The 18,795-nt window shown below is 59.6% G+C and overlaps 1 protein-coding gene across 1 annotated transcript in view; it reads left to right on the top strand.

Moving 5' to 3' along the window:
- Window positions 1–18,545, top strand: part of Ephb3 (EPH receptor B3) — a gene marked incomplete in the record, with an annotated part of 19,337 nt that extends 792 nt beyond the window's left edge. Inside the window, 17 exon segments of the mRNA XM_013513587.1 lie at window positions 1–73; window positions 8,221–8,285; window positions 9,640–10,315; window positions 12,466–12,621; window positions 13,334–13,684; window positions 13,816–13,940; window positions 14,117–14,276; window positions 14,362–14,470; window positions 14,787–14,839; window positions 15,744–15,866; window positions 15,975–16,222; window positions 16,579–16,794; window positions 16,906–17,055; window positions 17,148–17,341; window positions 17,429–17,584; window positions 17,688–17,790; window positions 17,963–18,545. Coding sequence (XP_013369041.1) covers window positions 1–73; window positions 8,221–8,285; window positions 9,640–10,315; window positions 12,466–12,621; window positions 13,334–13,684; window positions 13,816–13,940; window positions 14,117–14,276; window positions 14,362–14,470; window positions 14,787–14,839; window positions 15,744–15,866; window positions 15,975–16,222; window positions 16,579–16,794; window positions 16,906–17,055; window positions 17,148–17,341; window positions 17,429–17,584; window positions 17,688–17,790; window positions 17,963–18,124 — 3,120 coding nt within the window.
- Window positions 18,546–18,795: the final 250 nt, after the last annotated feature.

Below are 18,795 nucleotides of genomic sequence, written 5' to 3'. Positions count from 1 at the left end.
GGGCTTGCGCCGCCGTTGCTCCCGCTGCTGCTTCTGTCCCTGCTGCTGCCCGCCGGCTGCCGGGCGCTGGAAGGTGAGGGCGTCGGGGGGCTCGGGTCGCGGGCCGGGGGCGCGGGGACCGGAGAGGAGTCCACGCGCGCAGGGCGCTCGTCGTGCAGGGTCGGCACCCGCGCCTGCCCGGAGCGGAGGATGAGGTGCGGGGGGCGACCCCGCAACCGCCTCGGAGGCCCGGGAGACTCCGCGGCTTGGAGGATCGCGGCGGCCGGACTCGGGAGGAACGTCCTCCCCGAAAGGCACAGCTGCGCCGAGATCGTTCTGGGAGCACCCCCACATTCCAGGCAGAGAAGCGGGACTCTAGGCACCCCCCGGAGGCGAGGAAGTGTGGGTGACCCTTCAGAAAAAGCGAGGGGCTGCAGGCTGAGGCGTTTGAGGGGCGAGGCTGGACTCCCCAGATTGGGGGTTGGGGAGGCGCTGGTTGGGAGCCCGTTTTAGTTAACTGTGAGGGAATGAGTGGCAGCACCCCGCTTTGTCAGGGGGCGGCTGCGGGGGTTGGAAGGCGGGGGCCTGTTATTGTTTTTGGTTTGCCGAGCGCCAGCTACACACGAGGTGTTGCGTGCGCGGGCTGGCATCCTTTTCTGAGGCCTCCCTTCCAGCGGGACCCTCGGGTACTCGGCTTTCTTTCCAACCTCTGAAGCAGGGCGCTTTGCCCCAGGTAGCGCTGGAGCCTAGGCGCGACTTAGCTAGTGGAAAAATGGCCCGGCTTCTCCACCGGCTGTGTGAAACCTGCCCGGATTGCTGCCGAGGGGTTAGCTCCAACTTCCAAACGATTGTACTTGGGTGGCCCTGGCAGGAGAGGTCACACGCCTGCCACTTGACACCAGCCTGGTGAGAGCAGAGGCACCAACACAGGTCACAAACAATAGGGAGGCACGCGCGGACGCGCACACACACACACACACACACACACCATTTCCCAACGAATGTAGTCATTAAGTGAGGGGGGGCAAAGCCTTCCTTAGTGTAGAGGGAGGGACACCGCAGAGATTGGGGAAACTGGAATATGGGCACTAGTACTTAGGCTTGGCGTCTTTAACTGATGTAGTCACTTTCTTAGTTTAGGAACAAAACCGTGAATCCTGTGTAACTCGCCTCGTCCCTGTGTTCACAGTCGGTAAACTTGAAGGCTGGAAAAAAATCCTTAAGGCAGTTGAGAGAGAAAGCATCCGCCCCTCTCCAGGGGGGAAAGGTTCCCTCGATCTCCCACCCCCTTTTGTCTTTGGGCCCACCATGCTGACAGACCGGTTCACACGGTGGACACACTCAAATTCAGACAGCCCTGGTCGCGCCCACACTCGAGCACACTCACCCACATGTGTGTGATAGGATCGCAGGCGTGAGAAACTAGTGTGGGGCTTTGTTGTCGGTTGCCTGGAGGGTGTGAGCCAGGAAGCCTGTTCCCAGGTCTGCATCTGTCTTAGCCCAGGAGAGGCGACACTGGCACGTGTGCACTCAGACACACACACACACACGCGCGTGTGCAAATGGCACTGTGTGTGTCACCTGTGTGTGTCAGGTCCACGTCCCCTGGCATGGGATGTGGTGGGTGCTGGTGTGGGGCGGGGGTGTGGTGTGGTCAGGTGACTGAGGGCTACCTGCCCAGACTCACCCCCTCCCTCTTCCCTCCCAGACTCTTTCCTTCCTGCGTTTGGTCCCTCACCCTCTCCCAGACCCCCTGAGGCAAGGCCTCTCCAGGAGCTGGTGGTGATCAAGAGACAAGGTCCTGATCACCTGTAGCAGTCCAGCAAGAGAGGGCGCTGGGACCATTTGCCCCCTGCCCCTTCTGCCCTCAGCTGTAACCCAGGTGCCAGGGCGAGGCCCAGGCTGCAGGCTAGATTGGTGGGGGCAGCCCTGGGAAGTGGCAGTGCCTGTGAGTGTGGCTTCCGCCAGTGCCTTCACATTTGCACACCCCGGACCCCAAGGTCCTCAGCTGGGGTGAGGGAACATAAGAGCCGTAGCAAACCAGCTGCATAGCCACCCACCCTCTGGTTCCTCCTACTGTGGGGTAGTAATGGTGCCAGCCTCACTAGGTTGCCCTGAGGACTGCATCTTACTACAGTATGTGTAAAGTGCTTGGCACATGGTGTCGTCATTCGAGGACTAGCTGTTGCTCTTACTGTTATTACTGCTGTTACCCTTGCGGGGGGTGTGGGAAGTGAAACTGGTGTGCCCTCTCCCCCTGGAGTGGTAGAGGAAGGAATGAGAGAAGTTTGGGCTGGAGGGATGGGAGGCAGAGCTTCCTACCAACCCGACAGGGGCAGAGATGGAAGGAGCTGGCTGAGCAGGCTCCTGCCTGTCCCGCATCCTCCTCTGGGCCTGGAAGTGTGGGATGGGTGGGCTCCTGGGTCGTGGCTGTGTCCAGAGGTCAGAGTTCTCTGGGTCTCAGCACCGGGGACCTCTTCGGCCCCGCCCCCTAACAACTTTATAGGTGGGACGTCCAGTTTCCTCCATCCATCCTCCTGTTTGGCTTTGTCAGGTTGGGTTTGCCCTTGACCTTTTGGCTGGGCTCGTTGTATTTAGTCCCAGGCTCCCTGAGCTGTGGGTGATGCCCTTCGTGGACTTATGAGTTAGCTGCTCTCTGCCACCTGGCTCCTCATCCTTTGCGCACGCTTGGGAGTCACCAAGACTCTACACCCAAAGGTCTCATCAGTTTTCCATGTGGATGGAGCCTGGGTCTTCGCTTGCCCTCCTGAATTGAAAAGTCACACCACCTTCACGTTAACTGCCCTGAGATTCACCCACAGAAACAGGGAAATGAGGCCAGCTGTCAACTACTGTCCTTGCGTGTAATGTTACTGGGCCTTCCAAGCGAGACCGTTTTCTCCTTCAGGATCACGGGTGGGTGGGTGAGTGGGCACCGGTAGGGTGCACAGGACCAGGATGGCGCCTGGGATGAGGGGTGGGATCCGAGCCACAGGGCCCTAATACCTGAGAGAGGATGGCTAGATCCCAGCTGGGAAGCCGCTCTTCTATGAAGAGAGAAACAGTTACCAACTGTGAGAGGTGAGGCCCGTGGGTCCCTCTCCAGCCCACTGGCTGACGGCTGCAGCGGTGGAGCCTGTCCCTGAGGGAGAGGGCACTGTGGGAGTCCCTCTCCTTCACAGAGGCAGCAGAGTGACCACTGGGGCCGCAGGAGCTGAGAGGGGATGGTGGCCCAGGGCTTTTGTGGCTTGTTCACTTGCGGCTTGTTACCCCTGGCACCCCCAGCCCCTTTCTTGTCTGTCAGAAGCTGGGCTTCAGAGCTGTGCTGAGGGGCAGCAGAAGGTACTGGGAGGGGACCGGTGTGCTTGTCACTGCCCTCCCTTTAGCCAGAGCTGCTGCGGCCACCGACACGGCCACCACTGTGCCCGAATCAGCTTCGAGCTAAAGCTAAGGCTGCCGTGGGCAAGGCCTCTGCCACCAGCCTTCCACTAATTAAACAGCTCGAAGGGGCTGAATCACCAGGCCTGCATAGTTTGAAAATTGTAGCCCTGCCTGTTGTGCTGAGTCAAACTGGTTTGTCGGGATTGGGCAGCTGGGGGGGTAGCTGTACACAGCTGGGCACCTGATGGGGTGGGAGAGGCCCCCCAGCCTCGGGGCTAACCTGGGGCCAGCCCTCCGCGGCCTTCTGCTGCCGGGTCCACTGGACTGGCATGCCAGGGAGCGGGCTAGGCCTCGAGCCAGGACCAGCCACCCATCACACCAGTCTCTGGCTGCTGGCAGGGCCGGTACTGGGGTGGGGGTGTGGATGAGCACTGAGGCATTTGGGCTGCCTGCCCTGTGCCTTCTTCCCCAGTCTCCTCCCTGTCAGGGTTAGTTCATTATAAGTCCCCCCCATCTGAGGGGAAGAATGAAAAACAAAATGTGTTCTCTGTTCTGAGATGCTCCCCTCTGCGCTGCCCCAGACATGGGGACCAAAGGGCCGTGCAGGGGAGGGGGAGGGGCCGTGGGTGAGTTAGGCTCCTCGTCCTGGAGCGGGGTCCCCCCTTTCTCCTGGCTGTCCCTCCAGAGTGTGCAGCCTGGCCCGTGCATGTACCCATACCATCCCGTGGGAAGCGGTGGAAGGGTGGTGATAAACCTGGGACCACAATCTCATACTTGGTGGGTGAGGTAGGGACTCCATATTGGGGTAGCTTGGGTGGCGCGGAGTTTTCTTCCGCTCTTCACAGACAGGGCTCCAGGGTGCTCCTTCCTTCCCAGGCTCTGCCCCCGCCCTGGGTCCTCCTGCCCCTGCAACTCTGCCGGGCCAGCCCTAGAACATGACCTTCCTGCCACCCCAAAGGCCCCATCCTGGAGTGTAGGCTGGAGCCTTCTTGCTTGTCTCCAGTTTTTTCTTGTTTGTTTGCTGGATCTTGGTGGCACTGCTGCTCTAGGGATGCCCTGGGTGACTTGGGACCTGGACATGCATGGGGCCCGGCGGAAAGTTACATGGGCCCGGCCCTTCATCAGGGAGGTGGCAGGCTCTCAGCTGGTACCCATGCGCCCGGGTGTCCCAGTGGGGCCCTCAGGTGCAGGCTGGAGTGCCCACAGTGCCCTTCTCATGCCAGGAGCTCAGCTGTGGGTGCGAGAGCGTCGCCTCCTCCCCGAGGTCTCGGAAGCCCTTGAGACAGTGCCATTGTGCTGGCAGGGACGTGGCTTGCTGTCTGGGCAGAAGTTATACCTGGGAAGACGGTGCCTGGCCACACCCAGAATCATCTCCATGCCCCTACCCCACCCCCACTCTCCAGACCTGACTGACAGCTCCTGCCCGGGCTGGGACAACAGGAAGCAGAATGGAGCTCACTCCTTCCCAATGCGCATGGCAGCCAGGGCTGCCCCTGCCCCTCCACTGCAAGAAGTGGTTCATGTGGCTGCCCCGCTTGAGCGAGAGGTACAGAGTTGGAGGCAGGGTGAGGGGTACTGCCCTTTAGCAACTCTCCTCCCACCCACTGCAGGATCCCAGAGAAAGAACGTGTTTATAGGGTGTGTGTGTGCGTGTGTGTGCGTGCGTGTGCGAGTGTGTGTGTGTGTGTTCTGTGTATGGAGGAGGCATCCTAGGGCTTTACACCAACTCTAGGCACTGATATTTATACCATGACTCCATGCTTCTTCAGGGGGCTGTGGCATGTTCCAGTGTCACTGGGCATCTGATTCTAGTTTTCCTCTGCTGTGTAAGAGCATGTCACCAAGTCCGTACAGTGGAGCTGGATTTTGTGTTTGCACTTTATACTTGGGGCTGTGTGCCTTGTGGCTGGTGATAGTGTGTGCAATTGAGTGTGTAAGGAGGATGTACAGTCGGACTGGGTGCGTGTGCCCCTAGGAAGGTTGTACAAATGGGCCTGCCCAAGGGAAGCCAGATCTGGGTGTAAGGAAGAGTCACTGTGTATGAGTGTCTAAGGAAGACTAATCTGTTTGTACCATCTGCATCTGTGTGTCTGAAAAAGACAGGCTGGCTGTGTGCGAAGCCGTGTGCGTGTTTGCGGGTGGCTCTGGCTTTGTGTGTTTTTGTCCACCATATGTGTTGACTTGTTGCTCTTCAGTTTTTCAGTGGGGAGCCGCCGAGGGCTGGGTGCTGAGTGTGCAACTGCGTGTTTGTGCAAGGTGAGGGCCACATAGCGGCTGCCACGTGGCGGCTCGCCACAGCCCCGTGGCAACCTGAAAGGTCCGCTCCTGAGCTTCGAAGTTCCAGGTGTCCTGGTGACTTAGAGGGGCAGCTGTGAGCCCCATGTCTGGAGGTGGCCTCCTCTCTCTCCTCCTCTGCAGCCTCTGGTGGGGCAGGGCAGAGTGGGGTGCAGTCAGCGGCCGGCCGGGAGAGTTTGGAGATTGCTCACTTATTCTTTTGTCTTCAGCCCCTGTTCTGCCCCACCGTGTGCACGAACTCGGGCACATGCACACGCCACACACGCAGCAGAGAAAAGGTCTCTCCCTCCCAGCGCCACCGACAGATGGGTTTGCGATGCCCCACTCCTGTCCTTCAGAGGCTGGAACACGGGGTCTGCAGAGGTTCTTGCCTCCTGTCCTGTGCCTGGGCAGGCAGGAGGGAGCAAGCCCCCGCTCCTCAGAGAAGTGGGGAACCGGAGAGCAGCCCCCTCCACACCGGGTGACCGGAGCCCTTCCTCAGGCACACAGGACTCAAGAAATCCAAGTCCTCTCCTCATTAATGGGAAAAATGTGCCGAGATTGAGCGATGGCCAAGGGCTGGCCCCCGCTCTCTCCCTCCCTGTGCCCGCCTCCCGTCCCTCCCTCCTCCCCCAGCCAGCGCTGGGCTTGTTTTAAACTGTGGAGGAATCTGGCTGGAGGGGGGAGGGAGCTGAATATTTGGGTTTAAACAGTTCCAGATGGGTTTGGCACGGGCTGAGCAGAAGGAAGTAAGCGAGAGGGAGGAGGGAGGCAGGCGAGGGAGCGGTGGGAGCCCTTGCCTGCTTGGCGGCAGGGCGGTGGGCAGCGGGCAGTGGGCAGCGGGCAACGGGCGGACCGCGGGTGGACTGGCTGGCTGGCTGGCTGGCTGGGGGAGGGGTGAGCTTGCCCCGCTGCTCCCAGGGACGGGAACACTTGGGCCGCTGGCTGGGGAAGAGACCGCTTGGCAGCCTCCCTCTCCATCTCTGTCTCCTTGGGCCTCCTTGTCTCTCCATCGCGCTGTCTTTGTAGTCCGCCGCCGGCCATCCGGGCTGTCTGGTCCCCGCCAGCCGCTGTGCACATCCCTCCCGCCTGGCAGCCCACCCTGCTGCCTGGGCCAGGCCCCTACTCCGCCTGCCTGTCTCCAGGACCCTGCTTCTCCCCTTCTCGGCTTCCCTCGAGGAACCCCAGCTGAATGCCTGCGTCTGTCCATCTTTCTCTCAGAGGGGCCTATCAAGCCCAGGCAGCTCACCCTGCAGCCAGGTCCTCTAGGGACCAGCGGCTGCTGCACAGCAGGCGGCGGGAGCCACTTCCCTGCACTGAACTGCTGCTGCCTGCTGCTGCCCCTGTGCCTCACGTGGGAGCTGGAGCTGGAGCTGCTGCTGCAGCTGCCCCGTCTATGGGCTGGATCCTGCAAGGCCCTTGACTCAATCCTGCAGAGTCTGGGTCTTTATCCTCAGGGACTGCTGTGGACGTAGAGGCCCCCAGAAGTTCTGGGGTAGCCTGGGCTCCATTCCATTCCTGGACTTAAGGGGAGAACTATTGGCTGTCTCGTCTCCCAGGGTGCAGGAGAAGAGCTGGCACCTCTGTCCTCCCTTTCTCCCAAGTCTGGCCTTGGTGGTCACGCAGTCTTTCAGAGAGTAGTTTTCCATCCAGAGAGCAGAACCAGGTACCTACGGGAGTGAGTCAGTGTCAAACGCTGCGGGGCCCCCACTGTGACTGAGTGAGAAACCACAGCTCAGGACACAGGCTAGGTATGTGACTGAGCCACTGGCCGTGATGCGCAGAGGCAGGCCTGCACCTCCCACACAGAGGTTCAAGAAAGGCTTCCAGGCGGAGGGAAGTTTGTTGGGATATGCAGTTTTCCAGGCTTTCTCTTGTCTCTGCTTTACAGAGGGGTGTACTGCTGTCGGGGCCTAGGGGTTAGTGATAGAGTCAGTTAGACCTGAATTTGAGCCATCTTCTAACCTCTGCCTCCTAGCAGTTTTACCATAAGCTATACATTTATTTTATCTGCGTATCCGTTCTTGGTAAAAGGGGCACACCAGCAGTACCTTCTTCCACGGACTGTGGGAGAGTTGGACTAGGAGCTGATCCGGGCCTTGGTGGTCCCCACTCTGTCCCTGAGAGCATTCCTGCCCCATCCCCTGCAGGTGGCTGTGTGGGAGGCTGGGTGGGAGCCGGCTCTGGCCTGTCACTGCCCTCCCCTTCCCCTGGGCAGCGTGTGGGGCAGAATGCCGTCAGAGGAGGCCAGGGCCCAGGGTCTGAGGCACACAGCCCTTTGTTCCCGGATAAAGGCCCTGCCGGCCCCTTTGTGTGGAGATTAGCAGGGCCTGTAGGTGTGTGAACCGGCCTCTGCTCCTGCCTCATTAACCCGGGCCTGGGATCAGCCGCAGCCTGCAGGACCTGACATCTGGGGGACTATGACAGCTCTGGAGATGACTGCAGATCTCCTCTAGAGTCGGGGAGCTGGTGGCACTTTGGGGATTTGAAGGAAATTGGTCTCCCCTGTCCCTGCCTTTCTTGGGTGACTTCTCTCCTGCCACCTTGAGATTAGCCCTGACCTTTTCCTTCTGTTTGTTCCCCCAGAGACTCTCATGGATACAAAATGGGTGACATCTGAGTTGGCGTGGACATCTCATCCAGAGAGTGGGGTGAGTCTCCCCATTTTCAGGGCTATTGGCTACCCACCACCTCCCTCACAGGGCCTGGAGAGCGGCTGCCTCAGCCCTCCCCTGTCAGGCCCACGTTCTGTGGGTGACATCCTTATCCTCTGCTTGTCACCTTCTTGGCCTCTGTGGGAGTTTGTGTCCCTCACTCTTGTGTCGTCCCTGCTTTCCCCGACAGGTGCCATCTTTGGCCTACTCTTCTTCAGCTTGTCTTCATCCCCACCCCTTCCCGGGAGGCCATTTGTAGATGTTCTCGGGTCCCTGGAAAGAGTGATGGCTTAGGAAGCAGGAAACCTTGGGTACCTGTGTGACCCTCAGCAAGGCGGTTTACTTTCTGGGCCTCCATTTCTTGACTGTTCCCATAGCCCTGGGCTGGGGGTGTAGCTCAGGATAGAGCCACTTTCCTATGCAAAGTCCCGCCCTGGCCTTGCCTGCAGTCAACAGGCCCATTGTGATGTGGGTGTGTCTCTCTGGGGAGCTCTGGCTTCCTTGTCTCTGAAATGGGGACAACAGCTACATTTCTTCTTGCAGTTCTTGTCAAGATTTTTTTTTTTTTTTTTGGTTTTTCTCCGGTACCGGGAACCGAACTTACGACCTTGCGCTTGCCAGGCAGGCGCTTTTGCTGCTGAGCTATATCCCCAGACCCTAGTTCTTGTCAAGATTAAATGTGATGGTAGTGGTGACAGCCCGTCTCCATCAAATGTTTTTTCTGTGTCAGGCATCGTTACAAGCCCCTTCTGGGTGTTAGACTGGGTTTAATTAGTCCCAACCTCGCCTCATTCCACTTAGTTCCATTTTACAGATGGTGGAACTGAGACCCAAAGAGAGTAAATATTAGAGCTGATGCTCATATAGCACTTACCTAGTTCCCAGCCCTATTCTTTTTCTTGGTCTTTTTGAGACAGGGTCTCACTGTGCAGTTCAAGCTGGCCTTGAACTCACTTTGTAGACCAGGCTGGTCTCAAACTCACAACAATCCTCCTGCCTCAGCCTTCCGAGTGCTGGGATTATAGGCATGTACCACCATGCCCGGCCCAGCCCTATTCTAAGTGCTTCATACGTTTAAAGTCATTTATTTCTTACACATCTTTATTACCCCCGTGCTACAATTGGAAAACTGAGGCACAGCATGGTTAAGTGGTTTATGTGTAGACACACACCAAGCAGAAAGCTGGGATTTGAACCCACATAGGCTGGATTTGAACCCATGGAGGCCATCTGCTTGGCCACTTCCTGCAGAAGCATCTCTGTGAAGTGAATACGTACAGCAGGCCTGAGGAGGTGAGCCCTTGGCAAACGCTGGTGCTCACGCTATCTTTTTCATTTGCTCCATATGCAGTGGGAGGAGGTGAGTGGCTACGACGAGGCCATGAACCCCATCCGCACCTATCAGGTGTGTAACGTGCTCGAGTCGAGCCAGAACAACTGGCTGCGCACGGGGTTCATTTGGCGACGGGATGTGCAGCGGGTCTACGTGGAGCTCAAGTTCACGGTGCGCGACTGCAACAGCATTCCCAACATCCCCGGCTCCTGCAAGGAGACCTTCAACCTCTTCTACTACGAGGCTGACAGTGACGTGGCCTCGGCCTCCTCCCCGTTCTGGATGGAGAACCCCTACATAAAAGTGGATACCATCGCGCCCGATGAGAGCTTCTCCCGGCTGGATGCTGCCGGCCGGGTCAACACCAAGGTGCGCAGCTTCGGGCCGCTTTCCAAGGCCGGCTTCTACTTGGCCTTCCAGGACCAGGGCGCCTGCATGTCGCTCATCTCTGTGCGCGCCTTCTACAAGAAGTGTGCATCCACCACTGCAGGCTTCGCACTCTTCCCTGAGACCCTCACTGGGGCCGAGACCACCTCGCTGGTCATTGCTCCCGGCACCTGCGTTGCTAACGCCGTGGAGCTGTCGGTGCCGCTCAAGCTGTACTGCAATGGCGATGGGGAGTGGATGGTGCCCGTGGGCGCCTGCACCTGTGCCACTGGCCATGAGCCAGCTGTCGAGGAGTCCCAGTGCCACCGTGAGTGGGGGCTGGTGTGGGGGAGGTGGCAAGGGAGGGCCTGGCTAGGGCCACCTACCGCTTCCAAGCCGGGCTTCCTGTCTGACTAGGAGGTCTGGCCTCGGGTGTGGGTGGAGGGAGGGAAGGGAAGACTGCACATGGGGTGATGGAGGAGGCGGATGGGAGGGGACCTGCAGAGAGACACAGGATGATGGGAGAATAGCTCAGTGGTAAAGTGTTTGCCTAGCGTGCGTGAGGCCCTGGGTTCAATCCTCAGTACTGGAGAGAGAGAGAGGAGAGAGGGAGATCGAAAAATAAGCAAGACATGGAGAATCCTTGACACTGGAGTACCTGGGCAGAGACGCAGGAGGTGGGCACATGGCAGCTTTGCTGCTCCCAGAGTGCGCTTCACCCTGGGTGTTCCAGATGGGCACCAGTGCTGAGAGGTGGGTGCTGTGGGCACCTTGTGCTTGGCCCTTCGCTTTAGGATGTGTCTGTCCCCTGAGAAACAGGTATGTGGCACAGTGGATAGGGGCACAGTCCCATGAGTCCTGAGACCTGACTGTCGCTTACTACCTTCGTGACTTGGGCGAGGTACTTAACCCTTGGAGCCTTGGTTTCGGAGATTCCTTGTTAGGGTTGTAGTGAGGTGAAGCGAGCCTGCCGTGGCCTCAGGATAGTGGTTGGTGCGTGGTAAGCACAGGCCGCATGTAAGGGGGCAGCCACTGGGCTCGGGAGGGCTGGGATGCAGGGACAGGATGGGGACTGTCCATCCTTATTTTATACCTGAGGCAGGGGTGGGGCTTGCCAGGGCCCTCTCATTTGAGCTTGCTATGGCTTTGTAAGGTAGATTCATATCATCTCCCTGTTTTGCCAGTGAGGAAGTTGGGCTCTGACCCAAGGCCTAGGGATGCGGCTTGCCGGGTAGCTCAGAGGGCGGGAGATGGTTCTGACCACAGCCCTTGGTGTGAGGGGCCGAAGCTCTTACATTAACCCCCTGGCTGTGAAGCCTGCCCCTGGAGTTGCCTTACCCGGCCCTTTTCCACTCTGTAGGGGAACCTGCCTGAGAGACTTCCTTTTCCCAAGTGGAGAAAGGGGTGGGGGTGATGAGCCTGACAGCCTGAAGAGGGGCTAACACTCTGCAGGTCCCTGGCAGGAAATGCACATGAGTTCCCATAGCAACCGGGCTGGCCTGGCCTCTGCCCCCTCCCCCACCAGCTCAAAGAGCTAGGATGGAATATCACCTTTTCGAGGGGAGATGAAACCCCAGAGAAGGGCACAGCCCTGCCTGTGGGCGTCGCGTGGCCTGAGTGACCCCGCCAGAGGTCGTCCTGTGGGTAGACTGACATACACTTCAGCACGTCCAGGACAGTCTTGGACTGGGCCTATTATCCTAACAGCCCTAGTGCCCCCTTTCACTCTAGAATATTCCAATTTGAATAATAAATCATACGGCCACCCTAGATAAGTCTATAAAGCTCACATCCAGGGGCTGAGATAGACGGCGGAAGGGATGTTCGGGCACTGGGCTGTGGCTCGCTTCAGGACAGGTGCCCTCATGGAGCCCTTGAGGCCTCTGAACTCTAGGTGACCCTCTCAGTGCCGCTTGCTTTCTTCCCTCCTCACCCCTCCGCAGCCCCCACCCTGCCCTGGGCAGAATGGAGCTGCTGACTGTTCCGGCTCCTGGTGTGGGGCAGACGCTGGCCAGGAGGCTTTGGCTGAGGAGCTCCTGCCTCCTGGCAGTGGCAGGGTGGCCTTTGAGGGTCCTCAGGAATGAGTTTCCCAGAGCTTCTGTGGCAGGGGAGCGGAGATCAGCCAAATACAGGGTGCTGAAGCCCGACAGTGGTCTCCTGTCCCCTCCTCTCCCTCCTCCTCCTCTCTCTTGGCCCTGCCTCAACAAGCCCAGGCTGTCCAGGCGATGGGGCTGACGTCTTCGTCCGGGAGGCCCCGGGGTGGGGTGGGGGGCAGGGGCGGGAGGAATCCGCTGACGTGGGGTTTCCATGGGGCAAAAGGAAAGGGCCTTTTGTAGCTGCAGCAGAGTTGGGCAATCCTGGCATTGCTACCACAGTCTAGGAGGTGGAGGGCCCAGACCTAGGCTGGGGCACGGCCAGGTTCTCACGGAGCTGCGGAGGCTTGGTGGTGAGCACCGGCCACTCTCTTCTCCCCTGCAGCCTGTCCACCTGGGAGCTACAAGGCGAAGCAGGGAGAGGGGCCCTGCCTCCCCTGCCCCCCCAACAGCCGCACCACCTCGCCAGCTGCCAGCATCTGCACGTGCCACAATAACTTCTACCGCGCAGACTCGGACACCGCAGACAGTGCCTGCACCAGTGAGTCGCGCGCTGTCCCTGTGAGGCCTGGCCTGGGAGAGCCTGACCAGTGCCTGCAAATAACCCCACCTTGCAGATGGGAAACTGGCACTCTGGGAGGTTTGATGATGTGCTCAGGACAGCGCTGCTAGGGCATGACGTCAGCTGCCTCATCCCTTTGACTAACGTACAGCAAGAGCTTTTGAGCTGCTAGGCAGGCGTTGGGAACTGGCTGGGAGCCCGCTAGTCCCCTGCTCCTTCCTCTGAACAGAGCTGCTGCTCTGTAACTATGGAGGAGGTCTCACCCACCAAGGGCAGCCTACTGTCCCGCTTTCTGCCGGCTTTGGCCTTTGGTGAACCAGGAATTGTGCTGGGTGCAGGGAATGTGGAGAAGAGTAAGGCAGTCACAGTTGTAAAGGAACTCACAGTGGGGTGGGAGAAGCAGGTGTGAAAACAAATAATGATCATATAATATACTAAGTGCTAGGCCAGAAGACTGCCCCAGAATTGTACTGTGGGAGTGCGGGGGATGGAGAGAGGAGGAATCAAGGAAGCCTTCCCGTTGGAGGCGACATTTCATGTTGAGTTCTCAAGATGAGCAGGAGTCTTTGTGGTGCAGAGTGGGGAAAGGATATTCTGCTTATTAAAATGGAAGCAGGACGGCTGTTGAGGCACTCCGGGCCAAAGGATGGCCCTAGGCCCAAAGTGCATCTTTCTCCCCGTGTCCCCACAGCGGTGCCATCTCCTCCTCGGGGTGTGATCTCCAATGTGAACGAGACCTCACTGGTCCTTGAGTGGAGTGAGCCGCGAGACCTCGGTGGCCGCGATGACCTCCTGTATAACGTCATCTGCAAGAAGTGCCACGGGGGCCCAGGGACAGGGGGGCCCTCCACCTGCTCACGCTGCGATGACAACGTGGAGTTTGTGCCTCGGCAGCTGGGCCTGACGGAGCGCCGGGTCCACATCAGCCACCTGCTGGCCCACACGCGCTACACTTTTGAGGTGCAGGCGGTCAACGGGGTTTCGGGCAAGAGCCCCCTGCCACCCCGCTATGCAGCGGTGAACATCACCACCAACCAGGCTGGTGAGGGCCTGGGTCAGCTTGGGCAGGAGTACCTGCTCAGGGGTGTCTGGGGTCCCGTGAGGACTGGGTCTTTGGGAAGGGTGCAGGGCAAGGGGGGGCCTATGGTGACCCCCCGCCCCGATCTTCCCCAGCGCCATCTGAAGTGCCGACGCTGCGTTTGCACAGCAGCTCGGGGAGCAGCCTGACCCTGTCCTGGGCACCCCCGGAGTGGCCCAACGGAGTCATCCTGGACTACGAGATGAAGTACTTCGAGAAGGTCAGAGTCTCAGCAGGCAGCAGTAGGCTTCGGGTGACCCCCCGATAGCGCAGGGAACCCTTGGGAGGAAAGGCTCCGTCCGGTATGAGGGGAGCATAGGGGCCTGGGGTGGGGTGGATGAGGCCAGTTGTCCCGCCCACGGACCCAAGGATGCCTCCTTCCCACTGGCCTTGCAGAACGAGGGCATTGCCTCCACCGTGACCAGCCAGAAGAATTCTGTGCAGCTGGATGGGCTGCGGCCCGATGCCCGCTATGTGGTCCAGGTCCGAGCCCGCACGGTGGCCGGCTATGGCCAGTACAGCCACCCAGCTGAGTTTGAGACCACGAGTGAGAGAGGTACGTGCGCCCCACCGCCCCGTGCCTGTCCCTGCCCAGCCGTCCTCTCTGTCCCTCTGCTTACTGGCCTCTCCTCGGTCTGCAGGCTCCAGTGCCCAACAGCTCCAGGAGCAGCTCCCCCTCATTGTGGGCTCTGCCACGGCTGGGCTCATCTTCGTGGTGGCTGTCGTGGTCATTGCTGTCGTTTGCCTCAGGTACTGCCAAGCCCGCAGCGACTGCCTTTAGTCCCTTAGAGCACTCCTGCCGCACACGCAGATCACCCCACCTCTCCATGCTGGAGCCACAGCCTCCCTGGGCCCCGACTCCTTGTGGGAGAGCCCACCACCGTCGGTCCCCTGTCCTCCTGCTGTCCTGCTTCCGTGAGCCCCAGCGAGGTGGCTGTGACCAGCACTCCTGGGGCCAGGCCTGGGCCCTCCCCTGTGCATAGTTTGCCCATGTGTGAGCCTGAGGGACCTGGAACAAAGGGAGCTGTAGAGCTTGTCTCAGGCCTGCCTCCCCCTTCCCCTCCAGGAAGCAGCGGCACGGCGCGGATTCGGAGTACACGGAGAAGCTGCAGCAGTACAGTGAGTGCCTCGTCCCCGTCCCCGCTCCCTGGCTCCCCAGCCCCTGCAGGCCCCGTTCCCTGCCCATGACTTCAGTGCGTGTAAACATTCCTAGGTGCCCCTCCTCCTGCTTCCCTCCAGACCCCTGCCTCACTGCAGGTGCCCAGCCCCTCTGCCCTCCTGGTGGCCCCAGCGTCGGTGATGTGCGACCCCTGCCCCAAAGGCAGTCAGTGCCACGGGAGGGCAAGATGCACACCCAGAGGAAACAATTAGACAACAATTAAGTGTTCAGCTGGGTGTTCCTGTGGCAAAGGGCAAGGAAATTTCAAAGAGGAAGGCTTCTGGGAGGAGGTGGCAGGACGACAGGGTTCAAGAAGCAGGGGCAGCATTCCTGGCCAGAGGAGTCTTGAGGAAGTGAATGGGTAGGGAGGTTGGCCAGCTGCGGGGGCAGTGAGAAGACGGCTTGACAGCTGCTGGGAAGCTAGGCCGGGGAGTGCGGCCAGCCCTTGGAGGGTCTCAGAGGCAGGCAGAGTTTGGGCTTGACTCCACCGCAGGTAATTGGGAAGCTGCGGAGGAAGACAATGGACGTATTGTTTCAGGGTAGCTTGGTGGGAAAAGTCCAGAGGCAGCGAGGAGAGAGACTATTGCAATAGTCTGAGTGCTGAAGGCCTGGACGAGGTCAGGGCCATGCGAACGAGGGGAATGCTAAGTGTGAGAGAGGTTTGGACACGATGAAAGATGAGGGAGAAAGGAGATGAGAGGAATCCCGGCCTCGGGGCGGGGTCGGCATCGGCCTAGAATATGAAGCACGCTGTAGAGACTGTTGAGCGTGTTCCTGCTGAGCTGGGGTGCAGCAAGGTCCCCGGTGCTGTGCAGGAGGGTGCTGAGCGTGCTCCTCCTCTCATGTCACCTCTTCTCCTTCCAGTTGCTCCTGGAATGAAGGTTTATATCGACCCTTTCACCTACGAGGACCCAAACGAGGCTGTGCGGGAGTTTGCCAAGGAGATCGACGTGTCCTGCGTCAAGATCGAGGAGGTGATTGGAGCCGGTGAGTCCCCAGGGGCACAGTGAGGACAAGAAGCTGAAGTGGGCTGGGTCGTGGCTGGCGGGGTGCAGTCCAAGAAGTAGCTTATGACCTGTGCCCTGTGTTGTGCAGGGGAGTTTGGGGAAGTGTGCCGGGGTCGGCTCAAACAGCCCGGCCGCCGGGAGGTGTTCGTGGCCATTAAGACGCTGAAGGTGGGCTACACGGAGAGGCAGCGGCGGGACTTCCTGAGCGAGGCCTCCATCATGGGGCAGTTTGACCACCCCAACATCATCCGGCTGGAGGGTGTGGTCACCAAGAGCCGGCCGGTTATGATCCTCACTGAGTTCATGGAGAACTGCGCCCTGGACTCCTTCCTGAGGGTAAGCCCCAGGGCCCCCTCCCTGCCCCATAGAGCTAGGTCAGGCCAACCATCCCCTCCCACAATCGAGAGAGACCCCGTTCAAAATCTACGGGAAATAGCTGGGCCTGCAGAGCCAGAGCTGTCACCGTTCACACCCTGCCTCTGTCCGTCCTGCCTGGGTGACCTCAGGTAAATTGCTCAACCTGAGTCTCAGCTGCCGTGATTGTGAAGTGGGAATGGAGATCGGCAGAGATGGCGTATATAAGATACTTGACACATCATAGGGACATGGGAGCCACAGGCTCTGAGGACCTGGAGAGCGCAGGCGGGGAGGGAGGCAGTGGCCTCACACCTGAGCCCGCTTGTTGTCTCCAGCTCAACGATGGGCAGTTCACGGTCATCCAGCTGGTGGGCATGTTGCGAGGCATTGCTGCTGGCATGAAGTACCTGTCCGAGATGAACTATGTGCACCGCGACCTGGCTGCCCGCAACATCCTTGTCAACAGCAACCTGGTCTGCAAAGTCTCTGACTTCGGCCTCTCTCGCTTCCTGGAGGATGACCCCTCTGATCCCACCTACACCAGCTCCCTGGTACAGGAAGCAGCTGGGAGGGAAACTGGGGGTGGGGCCAAGCCAGCAGGGGCTCAGGGCTGGGGGGCAGCCTTGAGTCACAGGGTGAAGGGCGTGTGCCCCCCCTACCAGGGCGGGAAGATCCCGATCCGCTGGACTGCCCCAGAGGCCATAGCCTATCGGAAGTTCACCTCTGCCAGTGATGTCTGGAGCTATGGAATTGTCATGTGGGAGGTCATGAGCTATGGAGAGCGACCCTACTGGGACATGAGCAACCAAGATGTGAGTGGGGTCAAGCCAGGTTGGCCCAGTGGGTGGGAGCCAGCTGGGGAGGAGCGTGATGGCTCACTCTGGTTTCTCTGCCCTTGGCCCAGGTCATCAATGCTGTGGAGCAGGATTATAGGCTGCCACCGCCCATGGACTGTCCCACAGCACTGCATCAGCTCATGCTGGACTGCTGGGTGAGGGACCGGAACCTCAGACCCAAATTCTCCCAGATCGTCAACACCCTAGACAAGCTCATCCGCAACGCCGCCAGCCTCAAGGTCATCGCCAGTGCCCAGTCTGGGTCAGTACCTGTGCTCCCACCACGCCAGCAGCCCTGTGCTACACCCCCTGTGCACAGGACTCACCAGGTCACTCTTTTCGCCCATAGCATGTCACAGCCCCTCCTGGACCGCACAGTTCCCGATTATACAACTTTCACGACAGTAGGTGACTGGCTAGATGCCATCAAGATGGGACGGTACAAGGAGAGCTTTGTCAATGCAGGGTTTGCGTCCTTTGACCTGGTGGCCCAGATGACTGCAGAGTAAGTGCCTCTGATTTGGAGGGGCAGGACAGAGGGCTCTGAGCTGGGCCCAGGGTGGCAGGCAAGAATGAAGGGACTGACCCTGCCCTTGCTTCCTCTGCAGAGACCTGCTGCGGATCGGGGTCACCCTGGCTGGCCACCAGAAAAAGATCCTCAGCAGTATTCAGGACATGCGGCTGCAGATGAACCAGACGCTGCCTGTGCAGGTCTGACAGCCAGCTCCTACGGGGGGGTGCCCCCCAAGGACTTCGCAGGGACTCTGACCAGCCGGCTGGACTTTTGGACTTTTGGATGCCTGGCTGTAGGCTGTGGCCCAGAAGATGGACGTTTGGGGAGGACCCAAGCTGGGACTTCGGCAGGCCTGTGCTCCCTCCCCAGGAAGTGTGCCCCAAACCTCTTCATATTGAAGATGGATTAGGAGAGGGAGTGATGACCTCTCCGCAGATGCCTCGGGGCCCAGGCCTTCCTGCTCTCCAGTGGAGGGCCCCCACAACCTCAGATTTGGCTACTTTGCAGTCCTGGGTATCCCGGCAGGGCTGAGAGGGGGGCAAGCCTGGGTTCCACAGGGCCCAGCCCTGGCAGGGGTCTGGCCCCCCAGGTAAGCAGAGAGTAGTCCCTCCCTCAGGAACTGGAGGAGCGGACTCCAGGAATGGGGAAATGTGACACCCCCATCCCTACACCAGTTGGCACCTCTGGTTTGCACAGGGACTTGTTCTAGGGGCTGAGGGCCCTGCCTCCACCCCTGCCCTTGGTGCTGTCATAGAAGGGCAGGCGGGGCAGGCTGAAGAGCGGCCCTTTGCCCCCCAGAGACTGACTCTCAGAGCCAGAGATGGGATGTATGTGGTGTGCGTGTGTGAGTGTGTGCGTGCACAGAGAGCGTGGGTGAGTGTATAAAAAGCTTGGCCCTGTGCCCTGCAGTGGGGACAGCTGGGCTGACAGCGGAATAAAGGCAATAAGATGATTCTCTCGCCCTTTCTCATTTCTCCTCCCAAAGTGGGAATCCTTGAGCCCCTCAAGTTCGCTGTCCCTGGCTGCCAACCCTTCACAACTCCCTGGTGTCACGGGGAGACCAAATCTGGGGTTTTACAGAGCCCCTCACACCTGTCACCCTTGTGGGAGAACAAGGGGGTCGGTCCGTTTCTGGGGCCAGTAACTGGAAACAAAGGGAAAGAGAGCCCCTGGCATCCACAGGGGACCCCAGAAGTGTGGCT

This window comes from Chinchilla lanigera, unplaced genomic scaffold, assembly GCF_000276665.1.
Source record: "Chinchilla lanigera isolate Chin_1 unplaced genomic scaffold, ChiLan1.0 scaffold00019, whole genome shotgun sequence".
Taxonomy (NCBI): Eukaryota; Metazoa; Chordata; class Mammalia; order Rodentia; family Chinchillidae; genus Chinchilla; species Chinchilla lanigera.
Note: the sequence above shows the minus strand (reverse complement) of the source record. Positions and strands in the feature narration are given on the sequence as shown.